Source organism: Numenius arquata, chromosome 10 (assembly GCF_964106895.1).
Source record: "Numenius arquata chromosome 10, bNumArq3.hap1.1, whole genome shotgun sequence".
NCBI lineage: Eukaryota > Metazoa > Chordata > Aves > Charadriiformes > Scolopacidae > Numenius > Numenius arquata.
The window spans coordinates 42507066-42529871 of NC_133585.1; the positions used below are offsets into that span (position 1 = coordinate 42507066).

The 22806-nt window shown below is 41.2% G+C and overlaps 1 protein-coding gene across 4 annotated transcripts in view; it reads left to right on the plus strand.

Moving 5' to 3' along the window:
* LIMCH1 (LIM and calponin homology domains 1) overlaps positions 1–22340 on the plus strand; it is a 185532-nt gene extending 163192 nt beyond the window's left edge. For 3 of the 4 annotated variants that reach the window (XM_074154368.1, XM_074154369.1, XM_074154370.1), the window contains 13 exons: positions 1224–1396; positions 2051–2156; positions 4208–4236; positions 5243–5326; positions 6925–7017; positions 7958–8062; positions 9463–9596; positions 10378–10493; positions 11619–11742; positions 13115–13192; positions 15567–15675; positions 16515–16617; positions 19223–22340. In XM_074154368.1, the coding sequence (XP_074010469.1) occupies positions 1224–1396; positions 2051–2156; positions 4208–4236; positions 5243–5326; positions 6925–7017; positions 7958–8062; positions 9463–9596; positions 10378–10493; positions 11619–11742; positions 13115–13192; positions 15567–15675; positions 16515–16617; positions 19223–19248 (1280 nt within the window). In that variant the 3' untranslated portion in view covers positions 19249–22340. Of the gene's footprint in view, positions 1–1223; positions 1397–2050; positions 2157–4207; positions 4237–5242; positions 5327–6924; positions 7018–7957; positions 8063–9462; positions 9597–10377; positions 10494–11618; positions 11743–13114; positions 13202–15566; positions 15676–16514; positions 16618–19222 lie in introns of all 4 variants that reach the window. The other variant, XM_074154367.1, reaches the window with a different exon arrangement.
* The last annotated feature ends 466 nt before the right edge of the window (positions 22341–22806 follow it).

The following is a 22806-nucleotide window of genomic DNA, read 5'->3' on the forward strand; positions in this document are numbered from 1 at the left end:
CCAAATTCTCCTCTTGAGTCAGCAGTGATGAGCTGGTGATACTTGTCTACAAATCACAAAGCCACCTTGTGTCAGGCTCCATACCTGTGGGAAATGTTAAATATCAAGTATTGATAGCCAAGTTTAATATTGTCTGCCAAGAAAAACTGAGATAGCATTGCAAAAACTGAAATGAGAGAGGAACATGGATTTTCATTATGTCTGCCTTGGAGGGAGAGATGCAGTCCAAACTGTGTGACCTTCCTGTAGATTAAGCAACTTCCTCTGCTGTTCCATACAAGCCAGATACTTCCATGCTGTGAACCGTATGCCACTAATGGTGTGGGAACTGCTCCAAAGTGGTGGGCATCGGCCAGGCAGCAGGAGCAGCTCTTGTCTCTGCTTGCATGCAGGTTCTTAGTCAAGCCTTGGGGTGCATCTCTACAGGATCTGAAGCTGAGATTCTACTTTAGGTAGTTAGAGAGATTTCTGGGTGCTTGTGTACTGCCTGGGATGCTGGAAACCGCTCTGCTTCCAATGGTGGTACCAGCTGACAGTAGTGTAGCTGTTACAGTCGTCAGCTGTAGGCCCATGTGCTCCTGGTCCTTCTCCCATAAAGCAGCTTAAACTTGTTGGGTTTTTTGAAGAGCTGAATGCTAACCAGGTTATTCCAGTCCAAAGCTTCCTCTTAGCACAATTTCTTTGCTTTCTGATGCTTGACTGATGTGGTTTAGTGGAAACAGCAAGCTGGAATACCCTCCAGTGCTAACGGTGAGACCATGTTAACTGTGGTATATCTACTTCTCTGGGTAGCATCTTAGGATAGGATTCATCACACAACTTCAGGAATTGGAGTATGGAGACTTATAACTCAATCGGCATGTTGTTACATGTAGGCATGTTACAGCCCATCTCAGCCAAAGAGAAATGTCTGAAATAGTTTGGGTGACTCTTCCCCAAGAACTGCCTCTCTTGTCTGTGTTGACCATGAAGGGTGTCCCCATGGTGCCCAGGTCAAGTGTAAACATCTGCATTTTATCAGGTGAATTTCGCCCTTAAATCCTCGTCTTCTCTGAGAGATTCGTTTTGCCTGTTTTGAAGAATGAATATTATTTTTTTTAAAACATGCAGTTTATGGGCTCGCAGTATATCCAGTAAGAAATTGGATTGTAAGAAATAGGTCTACGTTTTATTTGAAAAAATGTCTTAACCTTCCATCATCATTTCTTGTATGTGTGGATTAGGTTCAGATCAAAAACAATTCAAGTCAACCGCAGCTTGTGCCAGCCCTGTTGTGAAGAGATTAGAATTTCTTCCCAGTCCTGTCCCTTCAGAGGAAGCTGCTTCAAACGAGAAAGATGTGAAGAAACCTGAAATAGAGCAGCAGAAGGAAGCAGAGCGCCCTGCTACACCAGAGGTACATACAGGCAAGAAAGAGAGGGAGTGAAAAACAAGACAAAAAAAGAAGAAAGATCTAACAAGGAAATGTTTATTGTGCAAATTGGTATTTTTCTCTATATAATGTCACATCAGGAGTTCAGGGAATGACCCTAGAGGATGGTTTCTGTGCCAAATCCTATAGTCATCGGAGAGTTGCCCCTCCAAAGGAACTCCCCAGTGTCTGCTTGCAGCCTTTGAACGTGTAAACTGGCTGGAGCAGAAATGAGAGCTTAAGCTGCAAACCCCAGTCCCACCACATGTTGGGAGGGCAGTGTACCCAGAAGGTGTAGACAGTGGAGCTTACCCTCTTAGTCCTCTTGAAGTGTTGAACAAGGGCAGGTGGTGGCAGAGGTAACAAATGGCCATGACCCTACCGCTGTGCCAGGTAAGTTAGAGGATGGTCCTGGGTTAGGATGGGCTTTGGTGTGCAGGGCAGTGGGAACGGCAACAACAAACAGCTGCCAGTTATTTCCAGGATGTCAGTACTGCAACTCCATGTTGTAATTCTGGAGATAGAGACTTCATCTTTGATAATGTTGATTCAGAAAATAAGTGGAAAGGGTTTAAGTTAACCTTTGATTGAACCTGCTGATTTTCAAATGCTGTTTTCTGCTCCCAAATGTCTGAACAGGTGATGAAACCAAAAGCCCTGGAACAAGAGGGAAGTATAGTATTGCCATCTTTAAAGAAACTACCTGAGACCAGCCAAGTTACTCTGCAGAATTCTGGTCGACAAGGTGAGCAAAGAGCGTTTGGAGAACTCAGCTGGACAGTAACTGATATGTGTGTGTGTGGTGCTCAGGGAAAATTGCCTGATCAATGACCTGGAAGGTTTTTGAGGTAAAATGGTTGTTTTCTATTTGCATCTGACTGATATTGGTAGTGTGGCTTCTGTGATGCAAAGGACCTTACTGGCTGTTCCCCTTAAACACAGCAGCAGAATTGTGACACAAAGAGGGGGTCAGGGAGAACCCTATCTTGCACTTACCTGACCTAGCAATAAAAGCTGTATTATGTCAATGAGTATTATATTTTATTAGTACTGCTGCTCACAGAAAAAAATGGCTTAGCAATTGGTTTTACCTCACAGTAAAAACTTCTGGAGATAAATTCTGCACTCGGCTGCTCATGTGGAGCTCCTTTCCATAGATGAACAACACACATATCTGGCCACATCCTGAGCACATCACGAGTTCTTACAAAGCAGAACTTCTTTTTTCTTTTGCCTTCACAACAGAGTTTTGCTTGAGATTGATAATGTTAGTAGTTTGATATTGATTTTAGAGATGTGTATATGTATGTATTATGAAAAAAAGAGAGAGAGAAAACATCTGAAGGTTTTTTCCCCCTGAGAACTTACTAGAGTGTTAGTTTATGTATAGGTAATATACTGATCATCCTAGTGTTTTCAGGATTGAAATTACTGGAGGTGACCCCTGTGGAAAAAGGTATTGTCTGAAAAGGAATAGAAGTCTCACTTGTTTTAAGTGTGTATATGGGGGGCGGGGGGAGGGTGCGCTTTCCAAACAGGCTTTGAGAACAACATCAATTTATGTTAGGCATCAATCGATCCAAAACGTCAAGTGACAGATTGTAGGTGTCTCACCTACTTTCCGAGAGCCGCTGAAACACTTGGCTGCTCTCTAGCGTTCACATCACGTAAAGCGCTGAAAGGATCCCATAATCCTTTAAAATGTGTATCTGCAATAGGAACGAATGCGAGCACCATGCAAAGACTTGAAGGGGTGGCTGCCCTTAACTAGCTGTAGGTTGCTAGAGCTCTCATGTAAGGGTAGATGCCATGTTACCACCATAGCATTTACATACGGGCAGTCCGTGTGATCTGCAGGTCCGTTGTAAACCAGCTGCGATGGGCCAAAGTAGTCAAAACCCCTCTCGTGGCCGAGGCGGCTCGGGTCTGAGAGTCCATCATCGGCCTTTTTGACCGCGCTGTGTTTCTTGTTTTGTCTCCGTGCCCTCGCCTGCAGAGCCGCCCCGTGGGGCCGCGGTTCCGCTTAGGGTTCGCAACAACTGGCGTCGCTCACAGTTTTTCTCGCAGTCAGGTAAACGCGGTGCCGAGACCAGCTTCAGCCCTTCCGCTGCCTGCGGTCGTAGCTGTCTTCGGACGTGGGGCCGGGGTGAAAGCTGACGATCACGGGGACTTGTTCTACCTCTCGCTTTCGTAGAAAGTGTCTATTCCTGCTGCACAGTTGACAAAGAGCTGTTGGGCTGCACGCTGTTGTGATGCTCTGGTTTCAGGCACCCAAATGAAATCACTTGCCTATAAATACCCCTTCCTTAATTTCTTTAAATCAGCTTCATTTTCAAAGACATTTGGGTAGAAAATGGCAATGGCTCTCTTCTTAACTGTGGCTCTTGAATAGTGTAGTCCCATCCTGTTAGCTTTGCTGTGCTTTTTCCTTCCTCGCACTGAATCACGAAGGGAAAAGTAGATCAAAGTAGGTAACACTGAGTCTGAACACTGCTAACGTCTGCGGCCAGAAGTAGATGGCATTAGCTAGTGGTAGAGTAGAACCCGATGTTAGTTAATACTGTGCTCCTCTGTACCCAGATAAAAAGTAGTTCTGTTGGTGTTGGGTATAATCTGTTTTTTCTGGTTTATTCGCCTGCAATTCGTCCTTGCATTTGGTTGTGGGAGCAAATAGGAAACTAACATGAAGCTTTTTTACACAGATACATTGCAGCCTAAGCACATTTTGCTGTGTTAAATTTAATTTTTCCTTTTTCTGTTTTTTTTTTTTGTTTGTTTTGTTTTTTTTTTTAATAGCTGATTCTGATAGCGGTGACAAATCAAATGTGAGTACCTTTTTTTCATCATTGTTTGGTTTAGAGATATGTGTTTAGCAAAAGTGATTTTTTTTAAGCAAACTGTCTTGTAACACCAGAAAATTGAAATGAGAATTTTTTTCTTGAGGAAATAAGAGAGAAAAAATACAACCCAAATCAAGACTTAGTCTGAATCTGAAATTTATGTGTTCTTCCCTTATCTAGAAGGAATGCTAGCTATACAGTACTGGTTTGCTGGAACCACTAAAGTTCTATAATCTCAAAATAATATATAACTCCAAGTTATCCATTCTCCTTTAAATACATAGAAATTAGAGACCACAGTTCTACTTTCTCCCCAATAAAAAAATGAACCAAAACCCACCACCACACAAGCTACACTAAGGTACACAGTAGTTCATATTCTGTTGGTCGTGTAAAAATAGATATAATCTCTTCCTATCAGATTCTAATACGATTCTTAGTGGAAAGGAATAGGACGTCAAGTGTTTTAAATTGCCCTTGATTTTAAGGATTTTAAACATGTATCATGTAATGGGATCCTTACTGAAGCCTGAGATTTTATTTCATTATGGATAAAAATTTAAAACAAGGCTATAGGCAACCATATGAAATGAGAGAATATATTTTACAATCACAAATTGCTTTGTGTGTTGCACAGAAGATTATACAGAAGAAAAATAGAGATTCTTTAAATTCGAGTACCTGCAGGTATCCATTCAGTGCTGCTTAGAGCTTTCTTTCAGATCTTTTTCCTTTTTTACCCCTCCAGTTGAAGTTTCCCAAGCCTTTCTTTGCAAACCAAATGATTATTTTATCATTAGGATACCTGTGGGAAATCCCAAGTGTCCATGAAGCTAAGAATATTAACTGCTAATGGAAGGAATCATTATCTATTTCTGAATTTTCCATTTTAAAATTGTTGCCAGGGGCAGGCCAGATGAAGTGCAGCTTTCTCTGGTAGCCTGTGAAGTATAGTGTCAAAGTCTAATAACTTGGTTTTTCTTCACACAAGCGTTTCAATTTCTGGTCCTGGGATCCAGAAGAAGAGCGAAAGCGCCAGGAAAGGTGGCAGCACGAGCAAGAGCGCTTGCTTCAGGTAAGGAAGAAGCTACGTGTCTTCCACCACATGGTTCAGCTGTTGAATCGTCCCTTTGGACAAAAGTTTGGCATTTCATGACATGTTTTTCCACGTCCTCTGTGAATGCCTGAGCGAATTCTGTGGCAGATGAGTGATAAAATGAGCGTACACGCATGTTCTCTGTGGCCTGGGCACTCTTACGTCTCCCTTCTTCACTCATTAGAAAGATCAAAAGGACTTAGTTCTGAATTCCAGTGCGGAGTTAAACCAGATGTTGATCCTCAACTATATTTAAAGTATGTTGAGCACTCTTAACTACTTGGAGGCTTTTTCTCGAGACTGACGATTTGCTGACCCCTATGCAACTCTTCTTTAAAGTGATGGTCTTAATAGATTCTTGTAGACTTCTGTTTTGTTCGCAGGTCCTTATTGGAAAACGTCAAGCTAAATCTGGACACAAAGGGTTTTGGTTTTTTTTGTGAGGGTCTAAACCCCCTCAAAACAACCACTGGTTTTGCCTAGTGGTAGAGGAAGCTGTAAAAGGTCTGGTTTTGTGTCCTAGTCAGGAGAAGTGCAATGGCCCTGAGAACTGATTTCCCTGTTGGTCAGTAGTGTCTTTTGAAACTGTCATTAGGTTTGGTCCCAAAGAAATCATATCTTTCCTCCATGTAACAGAAGAGCAAACAACTATCAAAGGATGGAGAATAATAAAATGGAGTCTTTTCATCTTTTAAGTATGGCTTATGTGTCTCTCTTCTGCTTTCTTGAGATTATTTCTTTTTAGTTAATATCGTTATTTCCTCTTAAAATGGTTTCAAACGCGCATCATAATTTTTCTGGCATATGTGGGTGTTCTCTCAGTAGTAAATCCATCTCTTCCGGATTAGGCAGATGTGGTTTCTAATTTGAACAGAGTTTGGAACTGGTGTAAAAGGGATATGGAAGTCACCATTCTTCCCCATATTCAAACCAGTTCTGTTAAACTATTTTGAAGATGTCTTTGAGATGATTTTTCATGCAAAACTGTGAAAACAATTCTCAAGAAATAATTCCATCAAGGAAGAAAATAAACTACTTAGTTAATTATAAGCTTACCCTCTTCAGATCTTTACACGCTATTATCTTTACACGCATTTATCTTTTAAACTTGCACAGGTATTCATCATTCATTAAATTGTACTGGCATCTCTCTTAAGTATCTGCAAAACCTGCTTGTTTATATGCTGCTTTGCTGAAGTTATTAATGTGAAAATCATGCCCAAGTGTTTTGGGGTGCGTGACAGCTTTTTGGCACTCTTAATACTGTATAATAAACAAGGAATTATTTAAATTGTTGAGCATAAATTTAAAAACTTCTAACAAATTAAACTTCTTCTAGTATGTTAGATGTTCCTCGTGGTTTGAAAGTGTTAAATATAATTGCTAGAAACAAGTGGGGAGAGGAGGAAAAGAAACTTTTTTTTGACACCCATGGATGTTTCAACCTTTATCTTCCTATTTCATACTATTTTTGATTAAGCCACTTTTAGCAGGTTCATTTTCACTGTGGAGATACTACAGAATTTACTCCTAATACAGAATGTTCTGAATTTACTTGTATTCATGTTCTCTTACAGGAGAAGTATCAGAAGGAGCAGGACAAGCTGAAAGAGGAATGGGAAAAGGCCCAGAGAGAAGTTGAAGAGGAGGAGCGTAGATACTATGAGGAGGTAAAATACTTAAAGGAGGAGGTTGTTCATTGACTTTTTTTGGTATGTAAATGTACCCACTTACGTAACTGAAAAAAATCTCAGATTAATTAATGAAAAGCCTTCTCAAGGCTGAATTCTCAGGAGAATTGTTTTTCTTAAACACTACCATAGGCGCTGAGGAAAAATATTTAAATATTTAGACAGGTATCCTCAGAAGCTCCACATAGGTGGGGGTGTCTAATTGCTGTGCAAGTCAGGGTGAGTCAGTACAGCTGTGTCTGGGCACGCTCAGACTTTCCTCCGGAGGCAGAGCCTTGTGCATTTTGGCATACACTTGGTGCCTGGAGTTGGTGGAACTCCAGATGAAATTGTTGTTTGCCTTGGGCTTGATCGTGTAGATATTTTGTAAACTGGCCTTGTTTAAAAAAAAATAAAAAAATCTCACAGGAAATGTTCAAAGCTTGCAGTTGTAGAATATTAACGATATAAAAGATAGTGGTTTTCTTCTGTTGTATGTGGGTCATTATTGCAAAAAAATTGGAAAATACTCATGTTTTCAGTTTAACTAGTTGTACATTATGAAAATTGGTGTCTTATCACCTGTGCTTGAGGGCCATACTTGTGATCTGTAAGTTTCTCGTGTACCGTTTTTTCATATGAAATTTAATAGACTGGTGTTGTGAGAAACAGTGGTGCCATACCAACTGGAATATTCTTTCCAGTTTTGGACATCCCGTCTCTCATGGTAATGGTGAAAGGAAAGGGAGTGCAAAACCTGGAAGCAGATTAAAAATTGAGGTGCTACTAGATTAAAAATTGAGTTTCTTTTTACCACAGGTCCTTACCTAGCCATCTAAATATGACATGTAGCCAAACTTTATGCTTCTACTTTTTAAGCTCATAGTTGACATTCTGTATTTTTAAACCCCACTCTCTCCTGATCCTCTTTTTTTTTTAGGAACGTAAGATAATTGAGGATACTGTAGTTCCATTCATTGTTTCTTCAAACTCTGCTGACCTCCTCTCCTCTTCTTCCTCTACCACTGAAGGAAACAAGACAGCGGTGAGTTTTCATGGAGCAGTGAGGCAGGAAAGACTAAGCCATCTTCAGTGCGATGTGTAATTCTTCACTAAAGGCTAACAAAGTCTGGGAACAGAGTATTCCCTGGATCTCTTCCATAATTGGTGATATATCTCAGAGTACTATAGTTTGTATATTTGTATAACTGAAGAGCCATACTCCCAAGCAAACTGCTGCCATCCAATTTTGGACTAGAGCAGAGGGTGATAGTTTCTCACTTTGCAGCTGCTTCTTTTCTTTAACTGGTGCTGTGAAAAAGCAGTCACTTGTTTCTGTTTGTTTTCACTACCTTCTCAAAGCCAACAGCACCTGAAGTGATTTCCCTGCATCCAAAATCTTGAGTGTAAGACAGTGCTTTAAGCATATCTGAGATGATACTGAATCCTGCCTCCCTACTTTTTCTTCTTTTCTCTCCTACCATCCATCCTCGAAAGCAGCAAAACAAACAGAGGAATGTTCACTCTCTGATTATTTTATTTTTTTTACTTATGCAACACAAAATGTTTAATTAAATGCATCTAGCATCTAATTAAATAAGCATTTGCCAGAGATCACAGAATGACACCTCAGGTGAGATCAGTACAATGAATGTGGGATTCCCAGACATGATTTTCTCCTGCCTGAGGCACCCACACCCAAGAAGTCATCTGCCCTTTTCCATTCACCTCCAGGATTTAGGAGTACTGTATCATCTGGTTCTCCTCTCACCCTTCCGTCCTTCTCTTATCACTCATCCCTGTGCAGGGGCATCAGCCATGGCCCATTTTCCACATGGCTGTGTAGCAGCAACTTCCTGGGTGGAGGTGCTTATGCCACGTTCATGGTAGTGCCCCCAGTACCATGGGTGCATGGTAGTGCACCCAGAAGTGAAGGATCTCATCATGCCATGGCTTACTCAAGCTCCATCAGTCAGATATGACCCACTCCAGTACCCTTTTGGAAGTAGTACTGGTGTTGCCATGTGAGAATGCTCAGAGCATCTGAGTAATGCTCTGCCTCTAGACAGAGACAACAAGCTGAGGTCCCTCACAGAGTCCTACCATGTCCGATGGGAGACGGTCTAGACTCTCAAAGTCATTCAAGGATTCCTGCCAAAAGTATGTAGTGTAGTTTTGTTTTGTCATCCTGAACGCCACCTCATAATTGGTCACTCCTGCACTTTTTTGTTTCACCCTCAATTTAATACAATTATTTGATTGTTTTAGCTGAAGCCTTTGTTAAATCCGAAGATGGCCTTACCGAGGTCAAATGATTCCACTGTATAATGTGAGATGTTCTTTATGATAATGAGGTGTGTGATACATCTGGGGGCTGCCTGTGCTTTTCTCATGCGTGCGCTGATTCAAGGAAAGCTCCTTGTTCTCTCCCCTGCTGTCTTCTAGAACACAAGTGATTCAAACAGCTCCCCAGAGGAAGGCAAACAAGAAGTTACAAGGCAGAAAAAGCTGCTCTGGGAGCAGGACAGTATGCCATCTCCGAAAAGCAAGGAAAATGAACTCTGGCAAGAAAAGAGGAGGTATGGATCAAGCCTAAGTATTTCTTAGCCCTGTGGAGCTCTGTGTTCTGTAGACTTGTGGGATGTCGCATCTGCCCGTGATTGATGCTGGGGCATCAGCATCTGGTGGCCTGGTGATAGGTGTAATATATCCCGATCAATATTCACTTGCCGCAGGCTTACGCATGTATGGCAACGTGCAGTGCTAGTTTCGCAGATCAGAAGGCTTGTCTTTGCAGCATATGGCTTTGCTGAAACTGTCACATCAACCAGATTGAAGCTCAGGTAGCTCAGACATCTCTGTATGTCACTGCACTGTGTCTCGTGTACAAGTTTCCCAAGCCATTTGGAGGAATAAAGGAGCAGTAGCTATTTTCACTCAGAATCTGTGTAAGATTGCCCGGCTATCTCGGAAGTGCCGGACCCTGACTTGCCAGATGATCCTGGTCTTTGCCCAGCTGCTAATAACAGCTTTCAGAAAGACGAGAAGCATCTGATGATGCTGAACACTGGATAGAGAACACTGAGAAAAGGTGTTTCTCTGGCAAATAAGCCATTTTCCATAAATCTGGGATGATCTTTCATGCATGTGAGTTGCAGTGTGTGAGGGAAGCAGGAAGACGTGACATGTTTGGACTCTTGTTAATTCATGACTGTATATTGTGTTGTCATTGCTGACACAGTAATGAAAATCTAGTTGCAAAAAACAGACTGACATTCAAAAGTCTGATTTTGCCATTATATTCTAGGTGGACTTTTTTCCTGGCTTTATTTATACAATGTGAGTTATTTTTATTGGCAGTGGAAATAAAGTGTTCTCAGGACACCCAGAGACGGGTATCTTGAAAGGAGGTGACCAGGAGCACCAGGTGATGGAGCGCAGCTCGCCTGCCAGGCTGAATCTGCCATTGACTCAGGGTGAGAAAAATCAAAATGGATATGGATAGAAAAGATTTCAGTGTTATTACTTGCTTGAAATGCAAATTCAGTTTATCAAATTTAGGCTTGCTTTCCCTGGCACAATTTTACTGTGTTCTTAGTGCTCTGCTACAGGTTGCTCAAATGCAGAAGGAAGATATTACCCAGCAATCCATCCTTATGGATTTGTAGTAGTGATTAAGCAAACCTCAAAGGTTTGAGAGTTTTTAACTCCTGCTAATCAGGCAAAAGCCTGATTCTAGATTCTCTTCATCAACTTGGCCCTTTACAAATATTCTGACAGCTCCTTTCTTGCCGCTTAAAGCATCACGTCCTTGCTCTTTCCTTAAGTCCTTAAACTAGTCAGAACTAGGTGTGTTGGTTTGGGGTTTTTTTTGTGTCTTGATACCAAAAATAGGGAACGGGCCTTTCATAGGCCCCAGTAAAGTTTTTTTTCTCCTCTAAACCAGGTGGTTGGTGCACAGTAGGATAAGGCTGTCTCCAGCCTGTGAGCCACAGGATTTGTCTGGAAGGATCCAGGCAGCACGCTGTGGCTCAAGGATGGGATGGCTGGCTGCCTGGGCATTTACACAGATCATTGCCTATTGCTGGGAGGCTGTGACCATCACTGAGCCTTGTGCAACCATCTGAAGCGCAGAAGGAAATTGCAAAGGAGGAAATCCATTTATCAGTAGGCTCATGGAGAGCAGTGTCTACACCACCTTCCTCTTAACTCTTGCTGTTGAGAAGTTTGGATCCCCAGGCACCATGGGAAGTTTCTGTCTCTCTGGTGCTTCAATCCTTAGGACAGAAATACTTCTATTTTCCCAAGTGCTACTTGTGGATGGCTGTTTGACTTATCCCTTTCCCCCTTCATAAACTGAGATTCAGCAGCAGAGCAGGTCATGTGTATGAGGAGGTAATGCAGGGGGGGACATTGTCCCATAGAGGTCTTCTGGTGTAGAAGAGCCTGTCTCTGGCTTGGTGTGGAGTTCCTGAGAACTTTTTTAAAAAACAGTACATCTTGTGTCTCCTTCATGGTGTGCCCACAAGCTATGCTGGTCTATAAGTATTGACCAAAGCATTTTATCACAAGTGTTGAGATTTCCCCACCTCCCAATGTAGATGTCTCCTGGAATCAGCAGTTGCTGACAAAGCAGTCCCCACATCGTGCAGAGGACATTCGGCAGAGACCATTCCTGGGCCAGAGTGTGGGACAACAGCCGAACTCCGCAGGAGAAATGAGGAGGTGAGAACATAAAATAAAGGTTATTGCAGAGGTTGAGAAGTCCTGCTCACTCTGCTCTCCCTTATGTTCCTACTGAGCGTTCTTTATCAATTTAAGTTTCATGGGTAGCCATGCAGTGTGCAGACACCTTTGATTCCTGGCTTTACCACCAAGACTGCTAATGCTTATCCACTTTGTTTCTCGTTACGGGTTCCCCAGTAACTAGTTTCACGAGGGAGGACACCTGCTTGCCATTCTCTGTTGTCTTTCTCCTTAGCTCTTTAAACACTCATCTGTGTAACTGTTCATGTGCTTCATTTGTTTCAAGTCCCTCAGATGAACATTTATAGCTAGTAAGTGGCTAAACATCAGAGTGGGAATGTCAGGGGAAGTCTGCCTCTTTGAAGGTGGCATCTGAGAGCTTCGTTCCCCAGCTTCTAAATACACATTGATTGCTACTTTCTAGTTCTTTAAGGATTATAGCTTTTAAAAGAAGATACGTAGAGATTAGTATTTTCCTTCTGCTATGAATTTGGTGAGGTTTTTTTCTTCTTCGATGCTCTGCCTTGTGTTTTTGAGTGAGTGTTACTAAAAAGTAGCACCAGTTCTTTCAGTAAACAAGGGATACCTAATATTACCTAATATTTGCAAAAAGTCTACCTATGTAATGAGGAAGGAACATCTGTTTTCATTAGCATATATATGAACACAGTCCCCTGCAAAATACGTGTTACTTCTATGAAGCTTGTATCCAGTCAAAAGTAATGTAGATTAAGGTTTGATTACCTAATCCTCATAACAGACTGCTCCTGTATGTTTGAGAAAGTTGGTATTTAATCTATAAATTGTGAGAAGTGAGAAGTTGAATCGATCCTATGATTTCTGATAACAAAAAACTTGCATGGTTTTTCTCACCAAATTCTTGCAGGGCAGAATGGATAGAAATGGTAATAAACCACTTTTCAATGTTGGTAGCTTCTTTTTTACTCAGTGAAGGGCACAGACCCTCCATCAACAACCCCGCATCTGCTCTACCAGGGTGCTTCTGAGCACACCCCCTTGGGAAACATGGACTGCAAGGCGTTGTGCCTTGGCTTCATCATGGCATGAACTACATTGGGTTGATAGGTGGGTACAAGCCTGCGTGTGGCTGATTACCTTGTGGGTTAACTGACCGAGCGATAGCAAGCAGATCAAGACTCGGAACCAAAAACGTGTGCTATTTTTCATTGTGCTAAAATGGCAGTGGACAGCAAATTTATACCTTATTTTCTTTAGATAAAGTCTTTAGAGCTGGGAATTCTGAAATCCTTCAGCTAGAATTTCTCCCTACAAACCTCTGTTTTCACTTTTTCTTCAGCTGTAGTAATGCATTTTCTCTCCTATATTTTAGGGCAGGCTATCATGAGAACTTCCGATCCGGGCCATCGTCTCCCTGCTCTCCTGCTGCTCCGATTCAGTCACCCAACAGGTACAAAAGGTCAATAAGGAATTTTGCAGACCAAATGCATCTTGCTGGTGAACTGCTGCAGTGTAAATCACACTAATATTATGTGGATGCACTATTAATTCTGCTAAATACTGCAATTCATAACTATCCGTGTAATAAACATGTAGCTCCTTCTGCCGTATTTCGTGCCTACTTCAGCAGTATTGTTGTGTTTTAAAATAACACCATTCAGAAAGCAGCTGTAGGTTTCTGCTTGATCACTGAAATTTTATTGAAATTGAAATGGGTTAATATAAGCCCCGGTCAAAGTAAGCAGTGAAGCATGAGTTCAGAGCACTTAAGCCAAAGGATGTAGTTTTCATTGTGAGTAAGTTACGTGCTTGGGAGCAAGGTATGTTCTAGATGTTGTCACCGACCGACACTTCAACACTTACTGATTTAAAACTAACACCTTCCCTTAATTTCCAAACTTGAGACACATTTTGCTTTTTTGCCTTTTTTTATTTTTTAATTTGCCAACATTCATGCTAATCTCCTGGAGATTTTATTCTCTCAGGCAATGAGCTCTGCGGCTTTCAACGAGATGTATACCAACTGTCAACTGTAGCGTGATAGAATCACTGATAATTTGTGGTATATTAAAACCAGTTGGCTCATTAAATGGGGTGAAGTCTATTTAAATAACATTTTTCTTCATGTTTGATAGCAAAGCCCTCCTGATGCCACTTGCATTGACGTGAAACTACTGGGAATTTTTAATGTGAACAATTTCTTCTGGTTTTGCTTATTTTAGCTGCAGTTTTGGTGGGATTGCAGATCATTTCTGGCTACATGTAGCTAGTCTTAATAGCTACTTCATATTATTTAGTAGCTGTATCCTGATTTGAGACCATTTTCCAAGACCTTTTCCTGAAATAAATCTTAATTTTTGAAATAATCGATGGAATGTAATTCATTGTTTTAATAAAAACATTAGAAAACTCCTCTTAAAAAACAACTTCATTCTTTGATTCAACACTTTAAGTTGTCCTTATGATGACTCCGATACTGCAGAAGTGAAAACAAAGATGGACTCAAGAGTAACACAGAGGGATGAGAGCAGAGAGCTTAAGGTTGTAGGGAGGAGAAGAAACCAGGGAAGTTATTCTGAAAGGAATAATAAGAATGAAGCAACATGAAAAGATAGCGATGTGCCTGGGCTGTCACTATACATGGTGGGGATAAAGAATGATGGGCTCAGGAGTGGCAGAGATTAGATGGAAGCAAGGACAATTTTCTGTTCATGATGAGTCTTTCTGCTGCTTCTGTCTCTTTTTTCTCTCTCTTTTTTTTTTAATTCCTTTTTTATCATGATGCAGTCCAGATCCATCTCTCTTGGTGGCTTATTATGTTGTTGCACCAAAAACATAAAGCAAGATACTGAAAACTTGCTTACCTGTGTACAGTGTCATCAAACCATCTTTTTGAAACCTATGAAGTCTCCTGAAATTTCTCTTCTGGTTTCAGCCCTGCCTGAAAAAACACCTGGATGACACATGGCAAGGGATCCCTTTTGATCTCAGTTCGTTTCACTTAGACGAACATCAGTTCTGGCAGACAGGAGAGGAGGGAAGAGCGTGAAACACATACAAGTGTACACCTGCAGTGCCATTAAAAACAGTATGAGGAAGGGTACCAGTTATTCCCAGGATGCCAATCCCTCACCCGGTTGTCATCAAACAGCTGATTTACTGGAAGGGTCTAGACAGGACTGAAGCTTAAGGACAGAGCTGAAGTATTTTTGCATTGCAGATGGAGATCTGATTTCAGCTTTCCTCTAATGAGTTGGAGCACTACCAGGCACGTAGCTGCAGCAGCAGGGACTGCAATTAGTTAGCAAGTGCCTGGTGCCTGCTCTGAGCTACTGCAGTTACCCTGCTACTGGTGACCTTCCCAGCTTGTTTGGGTGTACGAGCAGCATCCCTGCCTTCTGACCTACAGTAAGCAAACCTATTTGCAAACAAACTGAAAATTTTCCAGGCTGAGAATCTGGCTTAGGTAATTGATATGAATGTCTGCTTTGACTGCTGTGGCATTGACTGGGTCTGGGTAATCCACAGGCATGGTTCCCTGCCATCCGGGCCTCTGTGAAGAGGCTTGTATCTCTCTTGATCTAGCAGCAGAATGGCAGGGAAATGGGTCTGAGCTGCTGTGCATTCAAGTATTTTAAGTCCTCTGCTTGCTTGTCTATGCGGCAGATTCAGCAATGTAGCTGAAGGGTCAATGCATATTTATGTGAAACACCCCAATGCTCCTTCCTCCCATCCTGTCCCTCGCCATAAACCTGTGTGAACATTTGTCTACCTTTTAGCATCAGTTGCTGTTCTGTTTTCTTAAAGTCGTGTTTGTCCCCTAGGTCTGTCAGCGGAAGGAAGCTTTGCTCGACCTGTGGGCTTCCTCTTGGAAAAGGAGCTGCCATGATTATTGAGACACTCGGTCTTTATTTCCATATTCAGTGCTTCAGGGTATGTCTCCTGCTTTATTAAGAAAAACCTCAAGCCATGAACAGTGCAAGGAGAGAGCATACTGAGGGCTGTAGATGTGAAATTGAAAAGGAGAGGACCAAGAGATTTGCATTTTTGTTATGTATGTTTGTTTGTGTATGTGTTTGTAGAGAAGTGGAAGAAATGCAGCTAATGTATTATTTTGCTGTCAGACCCGGTAGTTGGACTAAAACCTGTGATTTAGCAAGCAAACTTAGCTTCCTCACTTACAGAGGGAAGCATCATATAATTTCTCTGTTGTACTCAATGTTTTGAAATATGATATTTGTTACCTTGTGATTTTTATTTTTTGTCCAAAAAAACTGGTCGGTCCCAAAGCCATCTTTGGTCTTAACCCATGGTTGGAAAGCTTGGACTGTGGAATGGATGATGTATTCTGGCTTTCGCCAGAGCTCTCAACAGAAATACTTCTTGACTGTTCTTGAGTGGTTTAGTCTTCAAATGACTCAAGACAGTGTTTTCTAGAGAACTCAGAAAGTGTCCATTTCCGTTATCTCTGGCCCAATTGATATTAGACATTCATGAATCCTTTGTTTCTTTTTTAGATGTTTACCCAAGCTAAACCCTTGAAATCACTAGACTTCTGTTTAAGTGGAGACTGCTGATGAAATCCAGTCCTAAATACTGTTGGCTCTAAAAAATCCTTTCACTGATTTGCAGTGCTCCGTAGGAGTATGCACTGGGTTCTGGGAGAGGTTTTTTTCTCACTATTCCAAGAACTGTTGAAACAAAAGTCAGAATTTGGGAAGAGCTGTGACAGAGCATGGTCTCTCTTACTTTCTCTGTTCTTCAATTGACAGTGTGGCATTTGCAAGGGACAGCTGGGAGACGCAGCAAGTGGGACAGATGTCAGGATTAGAAATGGTCTTCTTAACTGCAATGATTGTTATATCCGATCCAGAAGTAAGTACTAAATCCTGTCCGAAGGACAGTGAACTCTAACAAGACTGTTGCCGTGATTTTAACTGATGGGTTTGTCTCCTCTTGGCTTTGCCACTCAGGCACGGCTTCTCCATAGGAAGCGGAACCTCCCCATGCCATTTTAATCATCCTCATATCAAAAAAAGATTTCCAAGTCCACTAAGTCTTGCCCAGAGGATCTCTGCTCAACAGTATTAGACTTAAAGGCTGTTTCTGTGCATAAATAGAAACTCCTGCACCATGCACACGCATGTCCTTAAGGCTTGTATCTGTCACATCATATGAGACAATGTAGATACTTCTACTAGGTCGAGGACCCTGGGCCTTGTTTGGAGAAGTTCCCATTTTTTATGTCTCCAGGCCTCCCTTTGCAGAAAAAATGGTCATGTAAAATATTAGGAATATTCTGTAACTCATGATGGATCCTTGTGGTTGTATCCCCAGACGTGTGCTAAAGTGTTGCTTGCTGCACAAGAATGAGCCAGACGGTTGCATGTCAGAAAAAACTCAATGCATTTTTCTGCCTTAGAGCAGGTCAGCTGAGTGCCCTTCCTAGTCCTGGATTTCTGTGTCTTATACCAAATTGCTAGAGCATTTCAGCTGCACCCCAGTGTCACCAGTGATACGAGATGGGCAGCGCTCCCGCTGGCTTCTACTTTGTGGAAAACAGTAAGATGCAGGAAAAAAACATGGGAGTAATCATTGCCTTCCTGTTACATGTTACCGTTTAGTGTGTTCACTGCCTGCAGTCCTTTTCACTTACTGTTTCCTGTCTTTTCTCTCAAAAGCAGTGGCGGTAGAAATCCAGGAGCAGGAAAGATACCTACCTACCTTTGCCAGCAGAAGAACAGATATTTTTTCTCTGATGTTTCAGGAGAGAGATATTTCCCCATCAACAGAGCTAGAGGGTGCTATTGTATAACCGTTTGTTTGGTGATTTTTTTGAAAAATTCTGCTAAGAAATGTTAGCAACTTTTTATTATTATTTATTTAACCTGACACATTTAGAAATAGCTTTTCCCCTTCAGGCTTGATACTATAAACCTGTCTCATGTGGATGAGATCCTGACCCTTAAAATGCACGTTTGCACATTCATCTTTACACAAAAAAGAGAGAAAGGTGATAAAAGTCATATTTTCCATTTCTTCTTAATCCTTTTTCCTTAAATAAAAAGTGAGGTCCCTTAGGGATAGATGAAGGCTCAAATAAACTATTTGTCAGCTTATTTGCTGTAGAAATCACACCCTCCATTATCATTTCTACAGCAGCGGTGCTAGAAATGCAGTACAGAGCTGTGTACAGTGTTTCACCCAGTAAGGTTTTGCATTTGTACATGCATGTACGACGGTAACCAGGTCCATGAAAGAGGGAATAGCTTTTGAGGGAATGTATGGTTCCCGAATAATAATAATGGCAAGGGTTTGTCTTTTTTTCCTACAAATTGCCTCTTCCTGTTGTGTTCACTCCTCATGAAAAAAATCTCAAAATACGAATTAGTTGAATTAAAGTTACACTGGCTCTTGGCGGCAGTTTTAAAGGAACTGATTTTGATAGAACTGCAACCATGGTTAGTTGCTCATTTTTAATTAGAAATTGATGGACTCCATGTCTGAAGTGAAGAACAAGCTGATGCAATGTTTGTGTTTTCCCTTTCAGTTCTGGGAAGTCTGATGCTAAATATAAAATCAGTTGCTTGATTGCACAGCTCGTGCCTTCCTGCCCCCGCAGCTACATCTGAAAACCTGTGCAGTCGTGCACACAACTGACCGTCTCTGACCAACCCAGAATTAATCATTTTTGTTTTGAGATGCTTATGGACATCTTGATGAAATATTTTGGCTGCCAGGAGCTTGTTTGGAATTGCGGAAGATTCTGTTTCAAAATAAATTATCAAAAACTTTGAGACAGAAGCACTAAAAATTATGTAGTGGTCCAGGGTCCAAAATATTTCTGTTTTCAAATAAAAGTAGGTTATTTCTCTACAGCAAAACCTCACAAGAAAGGGAACTCGGTATTCAATGTCAAACATGAGGAATAGTTACAGGTTTGTGAGTGTCGAAGTCAAAGGCAAGAGGTACCTGGTCTAGTGGGAGGTGTCCCTGCCCGTGGCAGGAAGGGTGGAACTTGATGGTCTTTAAGGTCCCTTCCAACTCTAACCGTTCTGTGATTCTAAGTAAATTCATGAGATTCCCTGTATGGCCAAATAACACAAGGGCTCTGTATTACCACAAAACACAAACCAGGCACAGCTAAAGATGACTTACCAGTCCTTTGCTTTACTATTTGGCCACTGCACAGCCTGAAAGTAAATATACCCACAAATACTTCGGGAGTAAAATGAAATAAAAGTGCATGCAGAATGCATTTGTCCATGTGGCATGGCAAATATATTTCCACTGGAGTTATGCTGAATGTTTCTTTGCAGTTAGTGATCCAGCTTTGCAGCGGGAAAGAGAAGCAGGGCACAAATGTTACATATTTCCAGATACAGGTTTTTGAATTTTAGAGATCGCATTAAAAAAAAGGGCTATGTATATTTGTTAAAAATTGTCAGCTAATGACTTGTTTTGATTTTGTTTTGCCCAGCTGCTGGACAGCCAACTACATTGTGACATGACTTTCAGACCTAATAACTTTCACGGAGAAACTCTCTTCTCATATGTATCGGCTGCCTCCAGACAATCACTTGTAAGAGCTTGAATCCATGGACATCATGGCTCTCATCTCATTTTGAAAAACTCATAAAAACGCTGCACCTGCTCCTTTAAAATGCAATATGTTGGTTTTTCCCTTTCTTAAGAAATTTGCAAAATATGTATGACCATGTTTGGGAAGGCAAAGCCTAAGTACTATTAAAAAAAATCCCACCTTTCAGGTATGCTTATGATTTCCAGTCTGTTACCTTATTCTTTTAAAAGTAATAAGAAAATAAACATGCAATAAAGCTGTTTTGTTTTAATATTTCTAGGAAGTAAAATGTTTAAGTTTACAGAACCTTTATAGTATATGCCAACTTGAGCTGAGAAGTAATTTTAAGATAGTATCTAATCAGTGCATTTGAAAAACTAAACATCACAGCACGACTTCTCTGTTATAACTGAAGCTATAACTTTTTTTATACAGAGACTAGTTTGATAATACATCCTGTAATTCTGAAGCATTTGTGTTTATATTACCTTCAGCGGAGGGTAGGAGTTATACGAATAAATTATTGCACCTTTAGCGATAGGATTTTTTTGTTTGTGTACCTCAAGTAATGTTCATGACTATAGCTTAATATTCTCTCAAATAAAGATCTCTTCATTAAACCTAAAGACTGCATACCGTTAACGATGGCAAGATTCCCATTAGGAGCAATCCTTCTTCCTAAGTTCAGCAGCCCGTGTTGTTACTGAACTCGCTGAAAGGTGAGGTGGGGGAGAGGCGGCCGAGGGGGCGGACACAGCCGAATTGTGAGCCTCGGAGCTGTGGTTTGGTGCAAAGGGTGAAGCTTTTCTCTTTGGCGTGTAACTTGCCCACTTGATGGGGCGATTTGGTTTGAGATCTGTTCCTTCACTTGCAAACATTGCGGTTGGTTTGAAATCTTATGCGGAGAAACACGTGTGGTTTGGATGCCCCTCCAGAGCAGGGAGTTAAACAGCCTTGAACCTGTGTTCCTCCATGCACCCACCTCAAAAGAGCCAAAGCCAGCAAAGCCCCAGAGTGCAGAAGGCGGGCAGGGAGGAGGCTGGCAGCAGAAGGCAAAAAAAACTTTAACTTGCCCATGTTTGGGCCAGTTTTCCTTTGTGCTTTTTGATTAAGCACGTGCTCCTTACTGAAGTGATCCAGCAGTTTGGTCAGAGCCGTATCACTTTATCTACAATGCACAGACAAGGTTAAGGAATGTGTTACAAGTGTAAAATATCCTAGCACTGTTTGGGAAACAGTTATTGGAAACATCCCGTTTTAGCAGTTCACGATGCAACTTAAAATGGGGAGGAAAAAAAATCTACTTATTCTGCCTTAAAACCGTGATAAAACTAAATTGATAGAGATTTATTTAATCTGCGTACACATCCGTTGTCTTTTGATGTGTTGATAAATGGGAATGAGGTGGTTATTAGGGAAGCAATAATTTTGAGTTGTTCTATAGCTAGCAACTATTTATTTAAACACTAGACAGTTGTTTGCATGTGCGTTGCATACCCATGCAAAACTGCGTGTCGTTGAAAACCCACTTAACGATGTTGTCACTGGAGGACATTGTGACTATCTGCTGGAAAGTTACATGTTACTTCCTTAAAATTGTGCCTTAGAAAATGCAAAGCTCTTGCACACAGTCGACCGATGACTTATGGATGCAATAAATCCAAAAAGCTGAGGTCCTTCGTGGACTTCACCTGGGGAATATTTTTTAAAAAAAATAAAAATCAAAAATCACAAATATGTTTTGGAAATAAAACAGTGACGTCCAGTATTTTGATTAACCATCTGGATGACTTACTATTAAAGGGTTTTGATAACCAGGATGCTGACACTTTGCACGTGGTCATCATAACATTCTCCCGCAAATAACGCGTAACATGGAAATTCAAGAAGCAGATTTTATAACCGACTTTGTACATCTGTATAATTCCATGTGATATGTGAATATATCTGGGCCTGATTTTTAAACAAGACCTTGCATGCTTGTGCGTCTGTTTGGTATGAGTCACTAACACCGCTTCACCCGTGTGGTAGAATTTAGGTGTGCAAATCGGTCCCCGAGTGTGTAGAAGGGTTGTTTGTCACAGAGGTCAGATCCGCTTCTCATTGACATAGGGGTAAGTGCCCAAAGGGCTTAGGAGCATGGCTGGGACTAAAATGCATGGGCAGGGGTGGGGGCATGCACCGCACTGCAGACACACCACTGGGTCTCTGAAGCTGCTTAAAGTTGATCCCAGTGTCTTATCAATTAGTGTCATATATGCATGCTTTAGTGAAGTTTGATTGTATGTACAGCAAAACGAAGCGGCTTTCTCAGACAACGTTTTTTTCTCCCCTCATGAACATCTATTCACCAGCACAGACTAATTTTCAACAGTTTTCTAAATTGTACTTGCCAACTACTTATGTTTGATTTTGTATTTCCTTTGGGGTCTTACATGGCAAATTCGTTCAGGCTCAGATTTCCCCCCCCACGTTTTTTTTTTTTTCAGTTTAAACACATAAATATGATATGTTTCTTATCAGGAACTTTGGGCACAGAAAAAAATAATGCTTTACTACAATTGAACTACAATGTAAATGTATTTGTTGCAGAAGACCGATTTATTATTGCTAAGCAAGTACAATATATGTAAACGGTTTTAGATGTTTCAGAATTTATTTAGCCTCTTAATGCTTCAGAGAACCTGAACAGGTGTCATAACCCATCTGTATTTCACAACCCCATTTTCCCTGGTGCATTTTTTCCTTACTCTTGTGATGTAGTGTTATTGATGCAATACAACTGTAGTTCTCGGTGAATGTCCTAAAGGTTGGTGAACCAGAAGGGGACCATCCTTGTCTGCATGTCCATTCAAGGACAAGTATTGCTGTCCTAGCTGGGGCTAATGTTGAATACCAATTATGCTAATCTTTCCTTCATTTTATTTATTCTAAAATGCCTCTGGAAATTAGGAAAACTTGTCTAAAATGCATCAGCTTTTATAGTAAATGTATGTTTATAAATAAAACGTTGATTACCTTTGGTGGTGTTGATTTTACTTATTATAACTAACTTCTATTGCATGCTATGTGTCTGTGAAACTGGATTGCAGAGTGTGTACATCCATGTGTAAAAGCCTTTGCTTGATTGGGATAGGCTGAACCAACCTATATTCCACAAAACTTAGTATGTGAGAGGAGACTCTAAAAAAGACATACCTGGGATGGGACAATACCCTGTGGATTGCTACCGTAAGCTGTAGCCGAGCATTTCCAAGCGCACATGTGGCTGTCGTGGTAAAAGATGAGCAGGGGTGGCTTTCTGTGAGTCGAACCCAAAGTCCTCAGAAGACCTTTCATTGATGTCGTTGGACTCTGGTTCAGACTTTGACTCAATAAAGCGCTTTATGTACTGCAAAGCTAAATATGTGTTTGGTTAATTCCGTTTCTGCGTAGCAAGGAAATTGAGTTTGTGCATAGTTATGTGTGTGCTGCAGTATCAC